Source organism: Dichomitus squalens (assembly GCF_000275845.1).
Source record: "Dichomitus squalens LYAD-421 SS1 unplaced genomic scaffold DICSQscaffold_4, whole genome shotgun sequence".
Taxonomy (NCBI): domain Eukaryota; kingdom Fungi; phylum Basidiomycota; class Agaricomycetes; order Polyporales; family Polyporaceae; genus Dichomitus; species Dichomitus squalens.
Window position 1 is genome coordinate 720755 of NW_006766886.1, and position 24296 is coordinate 745050.

The 24296-nt window shown below is 57.2% G+C and overlaps 6 protein-coding genes across 6 annotated transcripts; 2 read left to right on the plus strand and 4 right to left on the minus strand.

Moving 5' to 3' along the window:
* Window positions 1-237: 237 nt before the first annotated feature.
* Window positions 238-1304, minus strand: DICSQDRAFT_52921 (Maf1-domain-containing protein; the record flags this gene model as incomplete). Its single annotated transcript, XM_007362420.1, has 2 exons — window positions 238-534; window positions 564-1304. The coding sequence occupies 2 exons, from the start codon at window positions 1302-1304 to the stop codon at window positions 238-240; spliced, it is 1038 nt and encodes a 345-aa protein (XP_007362482.1).
* Window positions 1305-5633: 4329 nt separating this feature from the next.
* On the plus strand, window positions 5634-6485 carry DICSQDRAFT_24805 (HET-domain-containing protein; the record flags this gene model as incomplete). The annotated part of the gene is made up of 2 exons (XM_007362421.1): window positions 5634-5750; window positions 5901-6485. Coding segments are annotated over 2 exons (702 nt in total), but the record flags the coding sequence as incomplete, so codon positions are not given.
* Window positions 6486-8834: 2349 nt separating this feature from the next.
* Window positions 8835-12698, minus strand: DICSQDRAFT_133413 (TPR-like protein). Its single transcript, XM_007362422.1, has 10 exons — window positions 12231-12698; window positions 11695-12170; window positions 11478-11637; window positions 11187-11424; window positions 10646-11128; window positions 10473-10592; window positions 9446-10409; window positions 9275-9392; window positions 9151-9223; window positions 8835-9092 (listed from the first exon to the last, which is right to left on the minus strand). Exons 1-7 carry the CDS (start codon window positions 12685-12687, stop codon window positions 10187-10189), a joined length of 2157 nt encoding a protein of 718 aa, XP_007362484.1. The 5' UTR covers window positions 12688-12698; the 3' UTR covers window positions 8835-9092; window positions 9151-9223; window positions 9275-9392; window positions 9446-10186.
* Window positions 12699-13123: 425 nt separating this feature from the next.
* DICSQDRAFT_124880 (uncharacterized protein) lies at window positions 13124-14545 on the plus strand (the record flags this gene model as incomplete). Its single annotated transcript, XM_007362423.1, has 5 exons — window positions 13124-13729; window positions 13796-13918; window positions 13986-14201; window positions 14313-14429; window positions 14516-14545. The coding sequence occupies 5 exons, from the start codon at window positions 13124-13126 to the stop codon at window positions 14543-14545; spliced, it is 1092 nt and encodes a 363-aa protein (XP_007362485.1).
* Window positions 14546-17369: 2824 nt separating this feature from the next.
* On the minus strand, window positions 17370-18053 carry DICSQDRAFT_152926 (uncharacterized protein). The gene is made up of 2 exons (XM_007362424.1): window positions 17900-18053; window positions 17370-17836 (listed from the first exon to the last, which is right to left on the minus strand). The coding sequence occupies exon 2, from the start codon at window positions 17764-17766 to the stop codon at window positions 17467-17469; it is 300 nt and encodes a 99-aa protein (XP_007362486.1). The 5' UTR covers window positions 17767-17836; window positions 17900-18053; the 3' UTR covers window positions 17370-17466.
* A 415-nt stretch (window positions 18054-18468) lies between these two features.
* Window positions 18469-20948, minus strand: DICSQDRAFT_152927 (phosphate transporter). Its single transcript, XM_007362425.1, has 6 exons — window positions 20648-20948; window positions 20479-20591; window positions 20299-20415; window positions 20014-20244; window positions 19054-19951; window positions 18469-18991 (listed from the first exon to the last, which is right to left on the minus strand). Exons 1-6 carry the CDS (start codon window positions 20794-20796, stop codon window positions 18841-18843), a joined length of 1659 nt encoding a protein of 552 aa, XP_007362487.1. The 5' UTR covers window positions 20797-20948; the 3' UTR covers window positions 18469-18840.
* Between the last annotated feature and the right edge of the window lie 3348 nt (window positions 20949-24296).

The window sequence follows — 24296 nt, forward strand, 5'->3', positions numbered from 1 at the left end:
TGAAGAAGGCTGCCGGGAGCTCGCATAGGTGAAGCGGCAGGGGGACATATAATCTGTGTAAAATCGAGAGGCAAGAGGCAAGACGGGATATAGGGCACCGTGATACCGAGTGCACAGGCGAAACCCACCGCGTCCGCTACGCACGTCGTTTAGCCGCATATATGCTCTCAACACGAGGCTTCATACCTTGACATGCGCATCTCTCGGGCCAGCGTATCGCATACCGCGATCCAGTATTCACAAATTCGCACTCACGCTCAGACCCATCGCTCGCGCGCCAGCGCCCACCGCGCCCTCCCACCCAAGGAACCGCTCGTTGGACACCTTGTCCGGCGACCCATATGCAACGTGCACATCCGAGCCGTGGTCCATCCACGCAGCGATCCCCCGCGAGCGCGCCCAGATGGAGATGAACAATATCCGCTTCAGCTTGCGGTTAACGAAGAACCAGTGCGAGCTCCAGAGGAGCGCGCCGCGGCGGCGGAAGCGGCCCCCGGCGGCAGGTCGCGCTCCGACTCGTCGGTGCTGCCGGTGCTGCGCCGGCGCGCCGGTGCCTCGTCGACGTCGTAGTCGTCGAACTGAAAGTGGATGTCGTCGTCGCTCGAGGGCGCGCCGTCGTCGTCGGCGGACGCGAGCTCGTCCTCGTCGTCGGTGTCGTTCGCGTGCGGGTCGAACTCTGGGTCGGGCGTGTACGAGTAGACCTCGCACTCGGCGAGGCTGATCTCCTTGTTGAGCGTGTTGTAGACGGTGGGGTGGGTGCCGGACTGGGCGCGCGAGGGCGCGCGGGGGCTCGGCTTGACGTAGAAGTCGAGCGGGGAGGAGGAGGTGGGGACGGAGCGGGGGAAGAAGTCGGCGGAGGAGGGCGGGTAGGAGGAGTACGTACGGGACGAGGGGAGGCCGGAGCGGTGCGGGGAGACGAGGGTGGTGGAGAGGGCGTTGAGGACGGCGGCGCCGGACTCCTCGCGGTTGAAGTGGTAGGGGCGGACGTCGGAGAACTCGTGGTCGGGGAAGGCGACGTTGAGGGTGGCGATGAGGAGGTAGAGGGTCTTGCGGGAGTGGGGCTCGGTCATGGGCCCGAACGGCGTCATCTCGCCCTGGGGGTCGACGGCCATGTCGGAGGGGAGGGGCGGGGAGTGGGAGACCTCGTCGGCGTAGGCGTGCTCGAGGTCGCGGAAGAGCTTCTTGTCGCGCTTGATGTTCTTGCAGCTGTAAAGCTCGATGCGGGTGTGGACCGAGCACTCGGGCCCTTCGTGGGTGAGTGCGCGGGCGAGGGTGGAGAGCTCGTTGCGTTCGATGAACTTCATCGTGTCGTGGGGGTGTACCGGGGACGGCGTTCGTGGATTATGGGCTTGCTACGTGCTCACGAGAAGTGCTTAAGTGTGCTGCGGGAGGTAAGGTACTTGGCTATCGTCGGTCCGTTGCGGGAATAGACAAAGGCGACGAAAGGCAAACGGAGTGACGCGAACTAAGAGCGCCCGGTCGGTTGGTGACAAGTCGAAGGCCTGCAGGTGTGGGGGACAGTAGCGATCGAGGCTGGGGGGAAGCCTGGACGGGAGGGAGGTGTCGTCGGGGGAGGAGGCGGGGTGGGAGAGGCGTGCTAAGAGCGCCGTGCGGATGCGAACCGCCGGACTTCATGTCATGCACATGTTTGGCCTTGGTTTGGCCTTGGTTTGGCTGCCTCCGATCGCCACGCCCGTTTCTTCCCCAACGCCTATCGCACGTTCCATGTCCCTCCTGCCACTCCCGCTGCCCCTCAGCCAATCGTAAAACCCACTACCGCCGATCCTTCCATGCTTTCTGCCACGGAGTTCACTCAGCTTGCCATAAGCCGGATACCAAACGCCCGTCGGCTGTGGCGCCGGCTGTAGTACTAACTATAAACCTAGAACTTGCTAACCGCCCTCCAGTTATGTACAATTTGAGACTCGACCAGTGCACTTCGAGCCTGGAAGAAACCCGTCAGGTGCCTACCGCAGTTTCCTTCTGCCCGACTATTGCCTCCGATGGGAAGAGAGCAAGTGCCATAGAACGTTTATCGAAGAGACATCCGGAGCGCTAGACTCACGAAGCGTATCGGCGGGAGCCTCTGTAACCCGTGCGATTCGTCGCTAATCTGAAGTACTGCAGCAACTATGGAATGCAGCTGTTCCTCCAAATCCCACACCCATGCCATCCGATCGAGAGCGCACCGAGTATTTGTAATGTCGTTCTCGACGGTAGTCCTCGTGCATAGGAATTGGCTGACCAAGCACTCCATAATCTATTACTAGATGCAGCGCGCAAAAGGCTCTCCCCGCATCCGAACAAAGGCGGAGACGAGGATTCGTGACTTGGTCACGTGCAAGACGCGTCGCGGAGGATAGCGCATTGACGCTCGCGAGTCGCGACTGGTGGCTACCGGGTATTGTGGCGTTGGTCACTTCCTACGGCCTATGAACGTAGACGTCGTCGCTCCGCTTCGACTAATGTCAAGCACTTCTGGAAATGCGTGCATCTGCACGGTCTGTGAGAGTGGCGCGCTGCTGAATGGCAAAGTGTCGTGAAGGCGATGCCCGGCGATGAGCGGTCTATCTGGATATCCTCGGATGCCGACTAGACCCAGCTAGCTTCTAGTCGTGTTTGTGATCGGAGTGAGCAAGCTGCACGGTGGACTGAGCCGTAAGGAGAACAAGGACGATGCACCCGTTTGGGAAGGTCACCACGTTCGGAGTCTGAACCGCCACCGAACATAAAAGGCCGCGCTTGCCAATGGTCGTTACTTCCATCCCCCATCCTCCGTCCCCCATCTCTGAGCCACGCTCGCTCATCCTCTCACTTCAACCTGAACAGTGGCGCCTATCCCTTCCATGATCAATTTCTGGACGCCACTGTCATTGGCGGTGGCTGACGGTGGACCTCCGCCCCCCGACGACGTCAATTACCACTGTCCTGAACTGTCGGGCCCCCTCAAACACTCACATTCAGTCCTCTATGCCTCAGAGTACGCTTTCGCCACACTCAACGCGCTCCATAACGCCTCCCGCCACAGTCCGGTACGCGTCTGTGGATAGCCGCCGCATCGCCCTAACCACCGCCACTCGAACCACAGCACACAAACCAACGAGGGGTGAAAGGGAAAGTCGATGTTGTATCCGCCCAGTACGTCCGCCATTTCTGCAGTCATCATCCCCGAGTGATCCACAGGGTGACCGAGCCAACGAACACACGGGCGCGCGTTACACGCTCACGTGCACGTTCGCTTTGCGCGACGCTGAAGAGTAAGGCCCCAACCGGGCGACGATCCTCAAGCGCGTCCACGAACGAGTCACGGAACTGGTGGGAGTGTGGGCGACCGTCTCCGGACCGTCATGATATGCCCTACCCCAGTCGAGACTCGTCGTGCCGCATGCTGCTGCGCCCATGAGTGCGACCACGACGCCGAAAAGTAAAGCGGGCGATGATCCTCAAGCGCGTCCGCGATGCGGCTTTTCCGGGGGAGTGTGTGGGCGGTGGTGGTCACGGAACGCCATCGATTTCCTACCTCGGCCCAAGCTGGCGTCGTGTCGGTCTGGCATAGAAAGGAGTGAAAAACAAATACAACCGGAATGTGGGCGGTGGCGGGCATCTTCGCCACTACTCCCATGGTCTACGTGAATCCACATCGACACGTCACCGCGGCCCCAGATGCATGAATAGGGTAAATGAGCAACATCCGCTTCCACAGCAAGCACCTGCGGTCGAGGCGCTAGTCCCTGTCAACAACTATAGGAGGCATGCTGCATACGAGAGATTATGCCCGCCAATTGACGGATTATTGCCGATACCTCGGCGGTATAATCCATGGTATCAGCACAAAACGCGACGCTAGCAATGCAACAACAGAAAATAATGGTACAATGGAGGGCCGCAGAAATTGCGAAACGTCAGTGCCATCAACATACCAGGACGCCTAACGCAACTGACAACGCTCACTTTCAAGATTCTGTGGGTGTCCAGCAGGCAGCGGTAAACAACCCCTTTCGACATCGGCAGGGACCGTCTACGTGGTAAAGATGTCAACCGCTGTAGCGATGCGCAAACACACGGCCGTCATCAGTACAAGGCGACCTGGCCATGAGATGAAGCAAAGCATGGCGAGATATAGCACATATGACGGCGAGGGAAGCAAGACGACGAGCAAATATGCAAAATGTTGCACCACCACAGCACCTTAATCTGACGGATGAATGCCCTTGAACGGGTGTCAGAAGGACATCAAGTATTGCCAGGTTTACTCATGAAAACTGTGAGCTGAATGGTAGCACCGTACACGGCCCGATGGCAAGTTTGCCATTTGCTAGTTTGCCGTCTACCATTGCACGGGTGATGAGCCCGTAATATTGGGCTGCTCTATAGCCGCTTCCCTGACAGGATGTTCCCGAACACCATTCCACAGCAGGCTACCCATGTGGCGATGACAAGAAAAGACTCACCATTTCGGATTCCAAACTCCACTATTCGCCGCGAGAACGCGAAACCGGGATAAACTTCGACCTGTCATCCCATGGTTCGTTGTGCTGTAGACGGTATGCCAGCACAGAAAGGACGGAAGATGACGATGAGAAGAGAAGGCAGGAGAGGCGTCGAATCTGTGATAGAGGTGAGCAGCCCGATGCCCTTGTCCGGTTCAGGGATCGTTGAGGACCGCACGCTGGTTGCAATGCGCGAAAGACATGGGGCGGGGAAGCATCAGGACAACGTATCTGGAGGCGAGGCGACCCAAAGCACGAGAGGTAGCGGAGTCATCGGGGAAACAACCGCAAGTCGCCTGAGTAGCTATGGAACAGCCCAGGGAGACAAAGTAAAAGAGTATATGAGTGTCCGCGGCACGGAGAGACAGAAAGAGACAGTACGTCGGGCAGCCTGATGAGTCGGCTGGGTGGTAGGTTGGGGGGACGAGCTGAGGACGAGCTGAGGACGAGCTGAGGACGAGCTGAGTCTCCCGGATGCCCAGGGACGTTACGCGCTTGCCGAAAAAGCTTAGCGCCGGACCCCGGTTAGACATTGCGCGTTCGTCCCATCCCTCCTCCCCACCACCTCTCTCTGTATAGGGTTACTTCGTTTCCCTGGCCTCTAACTTCTCGCTGCTCATCCAGTATGTCTCAGGAACCTCGTATGGACAGAAGCTTGACGAAGATGCTGGCGTGAGGTGTTACGCATCTCGAAGGTCTTACGCGTTGTACTGCCGTCCTTCCTGAAGGCGAAGAGCCATTAAATGCTTTTGTTGGTCTGGCATATACGTGGTTTCGATGCGATGAATTATACACGAGGTGGTATGGTTCACCATGCATGTAGACTGAAAGCATGGAAATTATATGTCGAGCGCCGGTTCCATCTATTGGCCCCGCGTGCGTCTCATCCCCTGTTCTGTAGGGACTTGAACTTGACTGCACCGCACAGCGAGCCTTCTGTCGCTGCGATTTTCCCGTTCCTAAGGCCTGCGAGTCTTCAGCCGTGCTCGTCATCTCAGGACTCCCCCACCATTTGCAACCCCTGCCGTATCTACGTCCAATCTGTTCCAGCAATCACGAGGTCATATCTACTGGTGGGTGGAGATTTATATATTCTCCTATTCCGACTCACGGAAAGTCTTTTCGAGAGCTTACGATATAACCATGCGCGTCCTGGATACATGGACTGGACAGTTCATGGAGCTGGACCCGGAGAAGACAAACTTCGCAATTCTGTCGCACACCTGGAGGAAGAAGGAGCAGACGTACAACGAGCTGAAGGTCGTCCAGGCGCGCCATGGAGGCCCGTCCGACGCTGAGTACTCCTCCCCTAGTCCCTCACGCCCACCCTCTCCATCCCCCGACTCCCCATCCCCCGACTCTCCGTCCAGCTTCGTTCCGGGTGATCATCTCATCTGGAATGACGTGAAGCTCTCGCGGAAAATCCGGGAGGCCTGCGGAGTGGCACGCAAGGCTGGCTACCGGTACTTATGGATTGACTCGTGCTGCATCAATAAGGCAAGCAGCTCCGAGTTGTCCGAATCGATTAACTCGATGTTCCAGTGGTACGGCCGTGCGAAGGTGTGCTTCGCCCACCTCGCCGATGTCCCCTCCAGCGACGACCCTCGCGCGGCTGAGTCCGCGTTCCGCAAGAGCCGATGGTTTGAGCGCGGATGGACGCTCCAGGAGCTCATCGCCCCGTTATCGGTGAAGTTCCTATCCGAGGACTGGACGGAGATCGGGACGAAGCTTGCTCTGGCCGACCTCGTCGAGGAGATCACGGGCATCGCCGAGGACGCTCTCGTCCATGCAAAGTCGCTCGACGACTTTAGCGTGGCTCAACGACTTTCGTGGACTGCATCGCGAAAGACCTCGAGGAAGGAAGACAGTGCGTATTCCCTATTGGGAATCTTCAACATCAATATGTCCACACTCTACGGCGAGGGAGAGCGCGCGTTCCGCCGCCTGCTAGAGGAGATCGTGCGGCGCGTCCCCGACCAGAGTGTCTTTGCATGGGGCAGTGTCTACATGGACCTCGAGCGCGACCAGGTGCTTGCAGACTCACTGAGCAATGCCAGGGAGCTGACTTGCGTGCCACCTCATCGTCAGTATGAGGCACAATTTCTCTTTGATTGCGGCCTGTACAACTTCACCGACTCCGGAATGATCACAGTCATCCCTCACGACGACGTATTGGCCCGGCTCAAGCTCTCCAAGAAACTCCCGGCCCAGGAGTATACCTTCACCCCGCATGGCATACGCACGCAATTGCCCGTCGTGCCGCTCTCACGTTGTCTTCCTCATCACATACTAGAGCAGTCGATATCGGACAATCCTGTGTCCCAATGGTATCTGGTGATTCTGGGCTGTGAACACCCCGATCATCCCGGTGCTCTTCTCGGTCGGGTCTGTTACATCCCTCCCTCTGATGCTGAGGTGGAATACTTGCACTGTGGACGGGTGCTCATTGACCCAGCGCCAACCAGAGGTACCCTAGGAGGGTCTTGCCTCTTCCCCCTGTCGCCGGAAACCATCGACCGCTGTCGCAATGACATCCAGGTCAAGACCGTTTATATCTCCCACCCGGAGCGTGCTACCGCACAATCAGGGAACGCTCGCTATCAGCCACACGAGAAGATCAATCTCCTGTTACCGAAGGCGACACGCGATGCTCTACGCGCACAAGGGTACACGGCTAAACTCCAAGGTCCAGATGAGCGCCACCCAGGCCCTCACTGGCTCACGCTTCTCAACGACGACCACATGATCGCTGTCGAGTACCTACATACCTTAGAGGATGAAGGTTGGCGGTTCAAGGTCAAGGCCGATGTGAAGATGTCGCGATGCGCTCTTGACTTGGTTGAGGCAGATCCGAGTTTTGTGGAGTGGGAGGATTCTGGGCCGTGGTACTCATCGCTACGCACAGAAGAGGTCGCCTTCACCCTCGCAGGAAAGAAGCTCATCTTGAAGCTCGGCTTGGACCTCGTAGCGCAGTCACACTACTTCCTACACGTTGAACTTGTTGAGGTTGTCGAGACGGAGGAGATCACACCGGCCGTGTCGCTCGAGTGGGAAGCGGACGAAGACCGTCGGTAAATTCGGGACCAACGGCGACGCAGACGTGCAGGGCGACGTGGTCGGGCTGCCGAAACCTCAGTCGTCGTAGACCTGAGGGCCGACGACAATGCGCACCCTGACGTACCCGACTCGGACGAATCGCGAGTCAGCCAGAAACGCAATGTGGGGAGACATGTGAATGCGGGACCGATGGGGTTGATTAGGCCGACGGCAGAGACGAAGGAGCTGCGCCCCGTTGATGACGGTGTTCCGGGCAGGGCCTCGGATGGCCAATTTCTCGGTGGTTCACGTTCGGTTTGGGGTTCGCTTTCCTCTGGTACCCATGCGGTAGGGTTTTGTCAGCTCGTTTTCGCCATGTAACTTGACGTAGTCACGTATCAACGGTATCATCGCCTGTGCCTGTAGAATCTTTGAGTATATAGCATGACTGAGCCAGAGAACAGTACGTACACACCTAGGCTCTTGATTCAGCCTGTTATGAATATCATTGGGACGATTGATGCGGACATGTGAAGCGTCGCGATGGGACCAGATTGAGGCAAACAATCACCAAGCCCAACGCATGGTGAAAGCACGCGGAGCGGAGGCTAGAATGGTGAAACGACACTGCATATATTCGGCCCTCCAAAAGTGACATGTCTATACCGCACATAATACGAGCGTTGAGCGATCCCTACGATATGACGTCGTCGTCGAGATCTGTGATCGAATCGGAATGAACCTGCGCAACCGAAGACAACAAGCAGAACGCAAGTGACAAGCCTGTAAAAGACTGACGCCGTACGACATATACCGACTTTCAGCTGGGGAATATGACCTGCGCAGCAAGCGGACCAACCTAGAGTGGTTCCAAAAACAACCTTGTTATTCCCCTTGCAGGAGATCGAGCGATAGGGCGCGAAGATTGAGAGAAGGGCTCCTAGGCGACTAGCAGCCAACACAGGACTCGGATTGCCAGCTGCCTCGAAGCACGTCTTGGAGGAGGAGCGAAATCGGAGGCGTTTCCCTTGAACACAGAAGACGCTATGTTGTTGGTGCAAAGTCGGTTGACCGAGTCGTCCAACGAAGTGTAGCATGAAGAAACTGTAGGAGAAAGGAAGAACAGGGCAACTTGCTATCATCCACAGAATATTTGCTGATGGATGGCGCGCAAGCACGTGACTTGCAAACGCTCAGAGATCTCAGATTAACTTCCCGTCGCTGAAGGCTCTGCGCGATGAAAGTGTTCATCGTCTGCTGCCATGATACCCAAACACACCAATCCATCCGTGCTGCTGAGCTCTCTCACAATCGTCTCGCGGGCCGCCCTACATGACTCTGACGACGATGGCGAGCCTACACAAGCCGACCCGCAACACGCGCACATGCTTGCGCGGCTAGAAAGCATTCTCAAGAGAACTATCGAGGATACACTTCCTCTGACTTCCCAGTTGGATGGCTCTCCCGATATCGATTCGCCCAGAAAGAAGAAAAAGCGGAAGGTAGAGAAGGACCACGTAGATACGGAGGAAAAGAAAGACGAAGAGGAAGTAGTCATAGCAGTCCGTACGTCGGAAGTTGAGGTCTAACGCACGCTCTCGCTCATGGATATGTTCTGCACCAGCTTTCCGTCTTCTCTCTAGGACCGTGCAGCCGAAGGCCATAGTGTTGACTCCGAAGGCTAAGCCCAAGATTGTGTACGTCTATCCTGACCGCTTGAGGTTACGTGAAGCTGAGGCGCAGCTCAGTTCAGAAGGTCCTGCACCAGAGGATACACAAGAGGAGGCAGAGCGGAGGGCGTCCCGTGCACGTGCAGTCGCTGTGGACTTTGCGTGGGTAATGAACGAGTCGACCAAGCCTGAACTTGTGAGCCCCGTCTACATGTACAAGTGTTGGCCATCCCCTCATCTCGACATCAGCTTCCCCCTGGGCGGGCGAAAGAGATGTTACATTTTCAGGCAGACGTTGTGGACCTCAAGGCACCCCTTCTGCTTCTGGAGAAGACCAAGCTCACTCCTCCGAAACCTCCCCGCATCGTCCAGTCGAACCCTGATGCTGAAGTCGAGCCGTCCCCCCATGCGCACGACATCTCCGAGTCCCGCTGTCCCGTTGTTCAAGTCAGGTCTTATACAGCAGATACGGGACTCGTAGACAAGGTGAAACGTCGCAGAAGAAAGCCTCGCCAGAAGCCGATGATCCATGCGAGATTTTGGAGGCCTCCACCTGGGTTGGGCGGGAAGGCTCTGGGATACGCTTGGGGCTACGCCGGCAGCCATCCACTCCAACCAGGCGAGAGCCCGCACTACACACGCGACTGTATGAAGAAGGCCGAGTATGAAGGAGCATAATCACTTCTTCACCATCTCGAGGGTCCGCGTCTCGTTGTTCGAGCATTCTTTGCCTCGCAGTTACAGGCTACAGGTTACAAGCTCGTATCCTCAAAGTCCTCACCAGGCGACATGGCCTTGGCGACCTGCTTTCCCTTATCGCGATGCTCGCGCATCTGTCTTTCCCAATTCTCCTCTCCGCCAGGTGGACCCTTTACACCGAAGGGGCCCATGTCCGCGCTCGCTTCAAGTGCCATTTCGAGCAGCTCGAGGACGTAGCCGTTGATCGGCTCGATACTGAGGGCCTGCATGCGCGGGGATGTTAACAGGAGATCACGAGGAGAGGCGCGAAACAAGGAGGAGCGAGAGTTGTTGAAAGAGGGACCGTACCTCGTGGTACTTCACGATGGCGGCCTCGATATGGCGGCCAGCCAGCTCGGGCTTGCTGGCTAGGCCGAGTAGATGGTATGTCACACCCATAAAGCATAGCGCAGTGACGTTTCTGTAGTCGATCTCGAGAACTCGTTGGTACGCAGCTTTCGCCTCCGCTAGTCGACTGTGGTGGCGCACGGTGCGCGTCAGCCAACAGGTGTTCGATGCGTATGCGGTATCCTCTCACCCTAATCTCCTCAGCGCGGTGCCGAGGTTGAGGTACGTCGGTATCCAAGTCGTTTGAGATGATTGCACGACCCGCGCGAGGTCGAGCGCGCCCGCGAACAATTTCGCAGCTGTCTCGTAGCTGCATGCACATGCATCAGTCAAGGCAAGACGACGTGGGCCAAATGTACGCACTCCTCGTTCGTGAATGCCATCACTCCCCGCTCATTGAACAACAGCGGGTCCGCGTCGCACATATGTTGTGCCGCCGTCAGCGCCTCCGACGCCTGGTTTCGATTCGACAAGATGATGTGCTCCATGCCCACGAACATAAGCGGCAGATGCGAGCCCGTATACAGCCGCGCACACGTCGAGTAAGCCGTCACAGCGTGCTCGTGCTCACCCTCGAACGAGAACGCATGCGCGAACGCGACCCACGCGGGGGCGAAGCGTGGGTCCATGAGCGACGTCTTGGAGAAGTACGTCCGGGCCTCTTGGTACTTGCGCACACACATGTACCAGATGCCCACGGCGTACCAGGAAATGGCGTTCTCAGGCTCACGCTCGACAAGCTCGTGCGCGAGGAGAAAGAGCTTCGGGTTGAGGTGCGTGAGGTGGTACATGCAGGCGATGTGGAGGGGCATAGTGTTCTTGTGGACGTTCACTAGGCTGAGGATTCTGTTGTGTTAGTCCATCAGTGAGTGCTCAGCATGATGTGGAGGGCAGGGGCGCATACCGCGAGGTGACTGCAAAACAGTCTGCCCAGCGAAGTTGTGTGTATAATGCGTCCGCGAAGCTGAACAGTACGTCTGGGTTGTCCCCAAGCCCATACTCGTCCACCAGACGTTTCCGGATGAGCGCGTGTTCCTCTCCATGCTTGTATTTCCGTAGTCGTGATTGGTATATGAGTCGGACGAAGTCCGCATCCGCGGGTGTTTGTTCGCGATACGCTAAATGGGCGACAAATTCCCATTCTGCAACGCAGAAGAACTAAACAGAGGATCCAATGGGAAGGCCAGATGCATACCTTCGTCAGGCGTCATCATCTCACCACTCACGAGCTGCTCGAATGCCTCATAACACTTCACATCAAGCGCGAGAGCCTCCATAAAGCAATGTTTCGCTTGATCGCCTCGATTGAGCTTGAGCATGAGCAGACCTCGCAAGTTGCACATTGACGCTTCGATCTGCGCTCGCCTTTAGTATTGACATGTCGCGAACGGAAGTAACATAGAACAACGCACCTTGATACCTCCATCCATGTTGGGCACGTGTGGACCCTCGCCGTCGCTGCGGAAGGGGTTGGACTCCCCCAGCATCTCCAGCGCGTCGTTCCACTTGCCTTGACGCATCTGACACTGTGCGGCAAGATACCGGCACGCGACACTCATGTCAACTAGTCGTGAGACCCCCTCTTCGTACTGAATCGCGACGTCGATTGTCTCCCCAGGTCCCATAGGCAGGCGTTGTACTCCTGGAGCGAGCGTTTCTCCTTCCCCACCGAGAGTAGTGGATGGAGGGGGCATTTCCCGCCCTTTGCCTTTCGCGTTTGCCGCGGCGGGCGCGAACGGTGGTTGGAAAGTGCCGTTTGTCTTGGATACAAGAGGCCCCTTTGGTGGAGGGGTAGTGGGGAATGGGCGCGTGAGGAGCCTCTCGGCGCGCGAGTATTCGTGCTTCAAGAAATACGTCTGGGCAAGCCAGAACGCGTCGTTCGGGTCATCTAGAAGCCAGCGATTAGCGTGAGCATATAGAGCAGTGAAAGAGAACGCGGATCACGCACTCGTCCAGCTGACGATCTTGTCTCCCCAGAACGCCGCAGAGTCGTAGAGATGCTGCATGAGCGCGTCGTGCCTCCACAGCCGCATTCGATCTACGATTCCCCACTCGTGCGCGTCTTCGTCGTCGCCCTCGTCATCCGCATCGTCTTGAAAGACGTCCGTGGTATCGTTCGCGAGCGGGTGCCGGCTGCTGCCTCCCATTTTCTTCGGGGTCCGCCGCGGCATGCGCGGGGACGTCCGTAGCGGAGACGTCTGGAGAATCGAGCGGCTTGGATCGAGGTAAGAGAATGAGGCCCTATTAGACGTCACTGCGCTCGTGTTCGCATCTGCGAGAGAGTTGACCAGTGGTTGGGGCCCAAACGAGAAAGACGAGTTGACGGAGTGGCGGGGATGGTTGCGTGAGCCAGAGGGAGAAGGTGCTCGGGGGATGGCGAAGCCCGTCGGGGGCGTTGCTTCCATAGCGCAGTATACTGTGCGGGTGCCGGGTGCCCGTGTGCGGTAGAGGTTGAGTAGCACGATGAGGACAAGGGAAGGAGCAGAGTGGTTGGAAGTTGAGGACGAGGAGAGAGGCACTCCCGACGCGCGTGGACGCGTTCGCGATCTCTTGGCCACGTGGTGAGCCAATCTTGGGCGCTTACCGCTCGATCGCGCTGCCTCCAATTTTTGGTCGGTGCGTTTGCCGGGCTACTCACTTGTCTCGCTCCCTACCTCCCTCGCGTTACACTCTACACATTCCGCGCCCCTTATAATGGCCAAAGCTGCAACCGAAAAGCCAGTGAAGATTGCCAAGAAGAAGTCCCAGCAGGACCTCAAGGCCGATGCGTCTACGAAGGCCAAGAAGGCAAAGCAGGTCAAGGACGAGTCCGCTCCCGCCCCTGTAGATCCTTCGTCCTCCATGCCCACAGAGGAGAAAAAGGGGAAGGACACACTTAAAGTGTCGAAGGAGGTCGAGGCTCCCGCTGCTGTTGCGAAGAAGGACAAGAAGAGGAAGGAGACGGAGAAGGCTGCTGCACTTGACGACATGGCTCTGGAGGTCGAAGGCGAGGAGACAGTGGGGAAGAAAGGGAAGAGGAAGGTCACGAAACCAGAAGACAAGAGCACGGTGCCTGCGAAGGAGACGAAGAAGAAGCGGAAGGATGCGCCGGCGAAGGAGGTCGAGGAGGACGTAGTTGTCCCCAAGACCAAGAAGTCGAAAATTGCGGCCTCCGCTGAAGAGCCCACATCATCCCTTGCGAAGCCCACGCTCAAGGAGGAGAGGAAGGTGAAGACGAAGAGCGTCAAGATCTCCGAGCCTGAGTCGGAATCCGAGCTCGAGGCCGCGGAGGAGAGCGAAGCTGAGGAGCAGGAGCAGGAGTTGTACGGCTTCGAGTCGGACGACGCCGATTCATCAGACGAGGAAATCACGGATGATATCCCTGGCATTGACATCGGCAAGCTACCGACCATCGCGAAGGACGACGCGACAGTGAAGCGAAAGTTGGAGAAGGCAAAACGAAAGCCAGTGCGTTTCACCGATGTTCCGTTGACTGAATATCCTATCGACGCTCGCTCACATCTGGTGCTACAGACAGAAGACCGAGGCGTGATCTACCTGGGACGTATACCGCATGGATTCTACGAGGATCAGATGAAGGCCTACTTTTCACAATTTGGCGATGTCACCCGTCTTAGACTGTCCCGCAACAAAAAGGTGTGCATCCATCGTCCATATGACCATGAATTGCGTGGCACAAAGACTAAATCCTGATATCCACTAGACGGGCAAGCCGAAGCACTACGCGTTCATCGAGTTCGACTCGTCCTCCGTCGCCCGCATCGTCGCCGAGACCATGGATAACTACCTGCTCATGGGCCACATCCTCACATGCAAGCTCATCCCCAAGGACCAGGTGCACCCCGAGCTCTGGGTTGGTGCGAATAGGAAGTGGAGGCCAGTTCCCCGCGCTCGCGTCGCGCGCGTTGCGCATAACAGGGTACGTTCGGCGCCCAGTGACATCGCTCTCCCTCCCTCTCCTTGTCGCGGCTCTCTCTGCTCCTGTTGTGTATATCCAGTGAATGACTGCTAACTCAAGCATGACGTATAGTCTAGGACGGAGGATGAGCTGGAGAAGGCGGAGGCACGTCTCCTCAAGCGTCAGGAACAGCGGAAACGCAAGCTCGAGGAGGCGGGGATCAAGTACGACTTCGAGGCTGTCGCATACGTGAGTCCTGTCCAACAGTCTCCTCGCTCGCCGCGCCACTTGCCAGGGCAGTTCCAATCTGAACGCGCCGCTTACTCTGTCCACAGAAAAAGAAGCCGAAACCCACCGAAGCGTAGCGGCCAGATACGACCCGGAGGTGTGGTCGGCACTCCTAGGTTCTATACTGTGCAGTACGGGTAAAATCATGAACGTTGCTTGTGGTGCTCTGCGGTGTTCTTTCTTTTGGCGCTCCGCCTCTTACACATACCTTCTCATGTCACGCAGCCCGGAGAACGCAGCCAACACCCCACACTCAGACCCTGTTATCTGTGCGGTGTCCACACCCCCGTCCCGGCATCCCTATTTGACAGGACGAGCAGCCGCAAAGGTAGCGATGTTCTCGGCCACTTGAGCTCGGGGCCCGCGCAGATCCAGTTGTGTGTATGCGCCGGCTTAGGGTCTGAAACATGGGCTCCGCGCTCATCGGCGCTGCCAGGTCGCCCACGATGGTACTCTCCCATATTTGTCGTGCCGTTCAGGCGCATGACCCCAAGCCATGGATCTTCTCGACGTCTGCCCCTGGAGCAACGCTCTGGAAGGGCCGCCTCGTTGGCGTCGAGAGTGCTGACTCAGACTCAGGTACGAGGGTCCTGTCATCCAGTGAATTGACTGCGCTCGCAGTAAATGTGCACCGGGTGGGTGCTGCAGCGTTATCCTCGTATCCGTGCCTTCTGTCTTCCTGGAGTGCCAGTGCCTCAGGGGAAGATACGGCATGGTTAGTGATTCGTCGGGGGACAGTCGAGAACTGGGTCTCTGATATCGAGCGCATCATTGACTGCGCAAGGGACGGCGGACGCGGAACGGACTTGAGCGTTCGACTCTAGATCTGCTCCAGACTGCTTCTCCCACATACATATTTCTTCCAACCGACCGAGTAAGGATATTCTCGCCGTAGGCCGGTCCGCACGTGCCGGGTCGTGACTTAACCTCGCGTCCTGTTGACGGTCGACATTACCTTCGAGCGGTGCGAGCCGCTCGCCATTTCTCAGCCAAAGACTTTGAAGAGCGTAGAAGATACCAGCGTCACCACAAGCAGCCTAGTCAAGCCGCTCTGCTCCATCCCGGCACGCCCAGACGGATGTGAGCCGAAAGCCGAAGAAGAGGATATAGTGGCATGATGCATATAACCTCGAGGATAACTTCACTAACGCTGTCAGCTGGCGTCACGTTGACGACCTTCTCAGGGTATGGCAATATACACCGCAGACCCCAAATGTTCACATCGTGCGGACGTCAACCACTCGCCGTTGGGATTGAACCAGAAGCATTTGTTCCAGTGAGGACACCTCTTGAGCCGCCCTCAGACCACGGTCGGACAGGAGAACTTGACCCCAGCCGGCATCCTCAATGGTGTTCAGTAGCCAGGGTCGAACTATCGGAAGGGGCGCATATCAATAATGTAAAAGACAGCTAACAGGCCATCCGAGATCGTTTCGTTCGTCGATGCGGGACGTAAGACGAACGACGACCATCGCGGGAGGTACAGTTCCTGGGTGCACAAAAGCGATGGCTGTTGAGGCGGCACAGCGTCATTCAAGCTCAATGTCCTGGAAGAAGCGAAGCCGAGCAGACGTGCCACATCAAGTCGCAATTGAGCTCAGTGTTAGCTATACACGCCGATATCAACAGCGAGAAGTTCCCTGAAGACCTGCATCACTCACCGCGTCCGAACTTAGTCCCAACAGCTGCTACAATACCGCCGTGTTTGTGGGCTCGTCAGAATCGGGTGCCATGGCGGTGAAGCCTGGGTACTTTCTCCAGCTCTCCTTCCTCCACCAAGACTGTCCCTGACTCTTTCCTCACAGCCCCAGAGACGTACGATGCGACCGCAGCGGAGCTTCTATCCGACGTGCACTTCGACCAGTAACTGACCGGCGACGACGGCGGCCGCAAGACATTGGCAGATCATCTCTGGTCACGTCCGCGGCATGTTTCCCTAGGATGAGATCTCCACAGGTTGAGGCCCGCAGTATTGGCGGTCAACGAAGGCGATTGGTGACGCGACATTGAAGACAGAGAAGCTGCCGGCGCCTACAGAATATTATGAGCTTCCGGATACGCAGATACGCAGAAAGATGGGCGAGGGGCTGGCAGATACACACGAGACCCTAGATCGCGGGCGAGGACAATGTACGGCTCCGAACGACGAAGGAATAGGCCATCCTGCATATGATACCCGCAGCATGTCTTCAGAGCTGCCGACCCCTGGCGGAGGCCGTTCAGTTTTTGTCAAGGCACGCAGAAGGCTGATTGAGATTTTTTGCTTCAACGAATTTGATGGTGGGCATCACATCTGGTGTGCACTTGTCTTGCGACCATCCGTGGACGGACGAACGAATGATGCAACCGCTCGCGATTGACTATGTAGAAGAACCGCTGAGCTGGACAGTTGCGATAGAATGCTGACACGATATTCATGACTAGTGTTCGACTCCTCGACGAACGTGCTTCGTGGCGTGGATATACTTGTGCTTCTTTGGGAATCACCGTGAAGGCTATGTTCGCGGGCGTGCCTCTCGATTGCAGTCGCTAACGGCTCGAGATCGGTCTGTTCCGTGTTAAACCAGCTAGGTACTAGACATACTATGTGTACCGTCCCGTCAGTGCATCATGACCTCGTTGATATTGTCGACAGGCTATCAACGTACCTGACGAGGAACGTACGTGTTCCGCCCAGTCGGCAGGCTCCGCCAATTCGTGGCTGATCATCCGGGACCCGGTATGGTTTGGCTCTGGCCGACGTCAAATGCACAGCTGAGCAGCCAGCTGGGGACTCAAGGCTTCTTCTGGGGCACTACCTGGACAAGACCATGAGATTCCGTTCTGCCTCGCAGGCGGGCTAGGTTCATCGTGCCGAGGACCATATTTCCGCAATCGTCTCCTCCAACATAGGAACCGCTACGACTGAGTTTGATAACGAACGCCGTGTGTGCCCGAGCCCCCGAATTCGAACGTCCTCTGCGCCCCTTCCCCCCGAATAGTGGCGACTGCCCTGAGGCTAGAGCTTACTCTGACCCTCCTTCGCCACCCCAAACCCACCCGCGACGTCCTTCCGCTTCCTCTCGTCCACGTCCTTTGCATCCCCCACGCCCGTACCACCCCGGGCGCGAGAGCCCGCGTTCACCCCCTTGGCGTCGCCAGACTGCCGGCCCTCCTTGTGCGCGACGAGCTGTGGGTTCTCCTCCTGCTCCCCCGCGAGGGCCTCCTTCGGCTTATCGTCCGGGCGGAGCTGCGACGGCTCAGAGGGCTCCGAGAACGAGGACGCGGGGACGAGCTCTGCTTTACGCGTGTGGACCATGCTTGGCTGCAAGGCGGGGAATATTACGTGTCCGTGTCCGTGATCGTGTGCTCAAAGATGGGGGACGTTCCTGCCTCGGCCCGTCAATACGCTTTCAACGCCAGAACTCATGTACGTCAACGGGCACACTCACGCTGTCTCGGCTTGTATGGCGGGTACCGGTGAGGTGTGAGTGGTTGGGATTGAAAGTACTCATGTACCTGCCTGAGCTCAGGCCGAAGCGCTGCTGTCTTTCCTGTCCGCCGCAACATCAATGACGTGATCCCATTGCATCACATCGAGAGAGCGTCGATGGGGAACGGAGTGACAGCGGCCGTCCCCGCGCCTGTCTCCCATTCGGCGCAGGATCGGTGATCTTCAGCCCCTGCCATAACAGGCAGCTCCCCATCAATCTGTACTGAACGCCCGGCGTTTTTCCGCTCTGGGCAATCATCAATCACTCCCAGTGGTAACGTGCAAGTAGCCGGAGTACAGACCGCCGTGAATCTCTGGGATGATCCCCGTCACTCCCCTTGTCCAGGGGGGACGGGAAATTCAACCGTGTCTGTACCTTCTCTGCGCGCCGCCGCCCACTGGCACTAGCAACTACCGACACTGGAAGGCGGCGCATACTCCGTCAGCTGCGAGATCTATACACTCGACGCAAGCTGGACACATGCCGCCCGTCCGGACGCCCATCACGCTGTGCAAGAGAGAAAAAGAATGCATAATGTACGTCACAGTGGGCTCTCTACGGATACACGGAACACGATACTAGGTATCCCATCAGAACCGAACGAACCTTCTCGGCAGCAGCAACACCCCGGGGCCCCAGACACACACGTGTAGTTTTCGAGTACAGTAGCATTGCGCTCGGCAGCAGCAGCAGCAGGTACAGGGGTTACTCGTCGCGCGAGTGCAGCGTAAGGATAGAGAGAGGCTAGAAAGTACGACCCAATGAAGAGCGGGAGAGCGGCAGTGACGAGCCGAAGAAGACGGAGGTGTGATGGGATATAATATAGTCGTCATGCGGGCAGGCGGATGCGATAGAGCAGATGAGGGGTAAAAGAAAAAAGAATACGACGAAGCGCGGCCTCATACGCGACTGCTGTTCGTCGCGGGGCCGCCCTCGATGAAGCCCTCCTGGTTCTCGTTCGAGAGCTCCTCGAGCGTCTGCAGCTTCGTCTCCTTGATCAGCAGCGTCGAGAAGATGCCCGTGAGCATCCAGAACGCGAAGATCTCGAGCCTGCCACGTGTGTCGTCAGCGAGCTGTCCGGACTGCGCAGAGATGGCACAAGAGATACTCACAGGTGGTTGACGAACTTGCTCGTGCCGCCGATGTTCACCATCTTTCCGAACCCGACCTGCGCGACGATGGCCCCGAGCTTGCCGGACGCGGCCGAGATGCCGTGCGCGGTCGAGCGGTAGCGGGTGGGGAAAGCCTCGCCGGGGACGATGAAGGTCGTAGTGTTGGGGCCGAAGTTCTGGAAGAAGTTCGTGAGGCAGTAGAGGAAGATGAACGCATCCTTGCCGCTCTTGGTCGCGATGAGCTTGTCGTACCCGAAGCCCATGATGATGAACAGAATGGTGAGCATGGTGAAGCCCATCAGCTGGATCGGCTTGCGGCCCCACTTGTCGATCACGAGGAACGTCGCCCAGTAGCCAGGGATGAGCCCGGCGGCGGAAAGGACCATGTTGCCGATGGTGATGTTCTTCAGGTTCGTGTATATCTTCTCGCCGCCCTTGAGCGTCGGGCTAGGCGAACCGAACCCGATGGCGTTGAGGATGACCGACGAGTTGAGGCCGAGACCGTAGAACGCGATATCCAAGGCGAACCACGAGTAGGAGGTACCGATGAGCAGCTTAAGGTTCTCCCACTTGGAGAAGTACGCGACGAAGTCACGGCGGGACGCCTTGGGCGCTTGTACACGCTCGACGACCGCGTCGGGGTCGACGTAGTAGCTGCCGGTAGTGAGGAATTGCTCTACATCCTGCGAGGCCTGCTTTACATTGCGCTCAACGTCCATGGTGAAGCGGGGCGTCTCGGGAATGGTGAGACGGAAGTAAAGAGCGATGGCGCCGGGGACACAACCGAGTCCGATGAGGATACGCCACATCTGGTCGATCTTCGCGTTTTCAATGGGGTCCTCGTGCAGGATGGAACCCTTGTACGCAGAGACGATGATGAACGCAACAAGAGCAGCGGCTGGAAGATATTATAGGTGAGTGTCTCATCTCTAGAAAGGCACACAGTAGGATTCTACATACTGAACTGTCCCCAGCCTTGATTCGCAAAAACTGCCGTCATAAGACGACCCCTCGTACGTGTTGTCGCGAACTCGGAAGAAATAACCGCGGAAAGAGGATAGTCACCGCCGATTCCGATACCCATGATGAACCGCCAAGCACACAGGACACCAATGATGTTCGCAGCGTGAGCCTGGCCAGAGACCGTCTGACCGAAGGTTGCGATGATGATAAGCATCAACTCGACACCGTCTGTTGCTTCACATGAGTGCGCGTCCTCGCCGATGCAGCGATATCTGCACTTACACATCCGCTTACGACCGACAACATCTGCAAGCCAACCGAAGAGAAGCTGGCCGCAGAGCGTACCGACAGGGGTAGCAACCTTGACGCCGAGATCTTGATTTGCCGAGAGCTTCTGACCTGTAGGCGGGATCGCGAATGTCAAGAGTTGAGACCGTTCAAGTGCTACGTTCAGTCACGCACCCTTGCCGTAGACATAGCCAAGCATCGTAGACGCGATGTTGATCGCGAAGATGTCGTAGGCATCGGTGAAGAAACCAACACCAGCGACCATGCAAACTTTTACGTGAAACCAACTGCAAGTTTGCGTGTGACGAGTCTGGGTGGTTACTGGGTAGAGTGGGGTACTCACGAGAACGGGGCCTCGTCGATTTCAGCGAGCGCGGCACGGCGCTTCTCATCGAGGGCGTAGGCATCGTTCGACGCGGGAACCTTACCGAGCTTGGGGACACCCTCATCCGCAGAGCTTGTGGAGGTCTTGTCACCGGCGTACGAGGCCATCTCGAAGGAGTGACAAGGGAGGGGGGCTTGTGAGCGAGGAGGCCCGTGGGGAATGGCTAGAGAGGGGCCCTGACAAGGAGCGCTGTTTTTAAGACGATACGAGGTGGACCATCGGCAGAGGCTGTTCCGGTCCCAATCAAATCTTGTTGGATAGAGCTAAGCCTGGCCGGACGCAACTTTCTTTCTCGCGAGGACGCACCGTCCATGGCCACGGTGTGTTCCTTGCACGTTCGTACCTCCCGTCCAATCGCAGCCCACGCCCCAGCCCCCCATATATGGCAGATGGCGTCTAACCAAGCACGTTCTCACGGCCTGTCTTCGTGTTTGGCTGCTTCTCGTCCTCTGCTCCTGTCTCCTCCCGCGCCGCCTGCTAATTCCTCTCGCGACCCACTCAGCGATCAGGCCCGCCACGCCTTCAAAAGCCTAAGCTCCATCGCTGCTTGGCGCGCCCGGTGCCTTGTCGTCTCTCTACTTACAATTTCAGAGGGCGCATCATACCGCCCTACACACACATTCGTCAAAATCAACAACACCTGTCATTGAGTAGTGAGTCGCTCCAGCCGCTTCGCCCTTCCGGACATCAAATCAATCTGTGCCTAGTTCGCAGACATTCTGCCTCCGCTCCCGACGACCGTGCTTCTTGCCCCATGTGCAGCCTGCTCTCTACATTAGCCCACCCAGTATCGCCTCTAACATCTGAGATCCTACGCCCCGGCCGCAATCGCGCGGTGGCGCTGAGCGCCTTGTCCTGTAGTATGTCTGCTGTGCCATCTTCGAGCTCTTAAGCGGACAGATGAGGACGAGCGTACTGGTATCTATATTCACTGCCTCACCCAACTCTCGGAACGCTGCTGTATATGGTGAGTCGTCAGAATTGGTGTAGTAGCATTGCTCGGTGGTACTACACCACAAGGCGTTATCCACCTCACGCCTCGCGAAGGAGTCAGTCTGCTAGCAGCCACCTGTGTCCACTGCCTGACAGCGGTATCTATTCAACAGCGGCGCTGGCCGCCAGTGGACACAGCGGTGCTGCCACAGAGACGTGCGTCACAAAGTGGTAGGCTGCGATGCGGAGCCATTACGGTATGGCCTCTGCTGGCTTCGCCCCGGCGCATCTGTGATCGCCTTCCTCCGTCGATTAAAAGTGGCAGTTCTTCAGCGTTGCGTATACGACCCTCCTATCTTGCTGGACATAGTCTAGCGGGGCCGCGACGGAGCATGTCCGAGCAACTCCCCCACTGGGCTCCGGAGCTATAAGCTGCTGACTGCACCATGTTCTTCAATAGCCAGCGTGTTGCACCGGCGGTCTAAGTCAGGGGTCCCCGCTGCGCGAGGCTTGACCGGTCTGATTGCCCGGCCAACGTCGCACTCACCGCCCTACGGAGAGTACGTAGCCGTGTCGGTAGACAGTCAGTGTGGCTGAAACCCTAGGGCGCTTGTGTGGTTTCGCGACCACTTCCACCGCCACGATCTCTTACTGGCTACATTGATCCATGCTATGCATTGACCCTTTCTTTGGATTCCAAGTCATCAGCTGGATGTGTAGTGTCCAAATTAGCTTGGCATATGAAGCCTTCTTGTTTGGTGGCCTTACATGCAACGGGGCTGTGCGGTCTCTCTGTCTCACAAGGCTGCTCCATCTTTTGTGCTCTTCCACTTCCTTGACTTGTCATGTTCCTGTTCTTCAGATTTCCAGCCGTTCGACGCTGTATCCGTACCTTGCAATTGCATTGCTTTGTTACGCGTCAAGGCTCGGCACAACCCACCAGCCTTCGTCACGCGATGTGCGCAAGGAAAACAGAAGCCCCCTGGATGTCAGCGTGTAAGCGACAACGTGCATCGTGTCCCCGATCGATCGCGGTTATTTGCTCCGCTGTGTTCGCGGCCGGGACACCCGCCGCGGACCTCTGTATTCTTGTTATCGCGGTCCGTTCCCCGTGTGCGTGAACAATGACAATGAATGAATGTCGGCCACGATATGTCAAGCAGGATTCATGTCATGGCACAAACGAGGCGCGACATACGTACTGCTTTGCGGTCCGCGCCACGAGGACCTGCACAATGCTCGCCGCGTGCCAGTACATAGTGCAGGAGCCACTTCTAGTCTTATTCGCGTCGCGACTGTTGTTACTCGAGAAGCCTATTCTCCTATGTCGTTAGTGTTCATCTAAATAACACAGCCACAAGTGTTATGAGACTTGGACATCGCATCCAGCCTTCGCGTAACATCGCGTCCTCTTCTTCCTGGTGAGATCCGCCTTGTGCGACTTTCGCAAGACGCGGTCACGGTTCTCACGCTGCCAGATCCGCAGTTAGACTCCTCGCTTATTGCAGTGGTGACCCATCGCCCACATAAATGCACAGAATGGATGCGGGGCGATCCGAGCGCGGTCTTCATAATGAAGTTCCCTGGCCTGTATACCACGGGCTGCCGCCTGCGGCATCCATAACAGCGCTGGGTTCCCTCTAGCGGCGGGTAGATCTTCCGCTGAAAGATTTGGAGAAGACGAGGACAGAATTGGGACCTCGCATCCAGGGCCTCCCTCTCTTCTCGACGTCGCCGCCCACCGCGAACCGCTGACTTCTGGGCGACCGGTGCCCGTTCCATGTATATATCGCACATCCTATATCCAAGCAGTTGGGCGGATGTCTGTACAGAGAGCCGGGTGCGTGTTCTCGCTGTTCCCCGTACGGAAGCTCGTCCGCGTCTGCTGCTCGTGTGCGTTCTCATCCCGGCACCGGCATACGACTTCGTCATGTCCTCTTGTCAGTCTAGGTTTCTGCGCCGCTCGATTGCCCTCCCAATCGACGGTTCGCAAGGTTTCTGGAGGCCTGCATCCGCCCACCTACGCTCGGCGCGGTATCAAGGACACGAACCGCCATCGCCGAAGCGGATGCAGTAGTCTACTCTAGGTTTGCGGAACCCTTCGGGCTCAATCAGCCAGCAGACTGGCACTGCAGCTTGCGGTTCTGCTGCTAGGTCTGCTGAGACCCTTCTGATATGCCAAAAGGCCGCTCTGACGTCCTCGCGGCGGCATACGATCCCAAACCTTGCACGACAGCCTGGAGGCTGGGCGAGCTTTGAAAGGCGCGGGCATTCCCTGTTAAAATCTGTAGCCCGTGTATGAGAAGCCTCACTCGGATAGATGGTAGAACGAGTGTATTATACCTGTAGCCCGTGTATGAGAAGCTACAGGGTACTGTAAGTATGTAGTATGTGCTGATAATGCTGGGGACGACGTACCCTCACTCGGATAGATGGTAGAACGAGTGAGGGACGTTGGAATGTGACGAGTGATGTTTAGTGTCTACGGGAGATGCCGATCTACAGCGCCTAGTGCGTTGAGCGTGAAATCTAACACTCCTCCTCGCTGTAGAGGCGGGATCGGGAGGAGAGAGATGGAATGTATCGCGTATGGTATATGGGTGAGTTGGTATATGTGTACTGAATAAGGGTAGGCGTCGAGTACAGTAGGGAGGATGAAGAAGGAAAATTATAA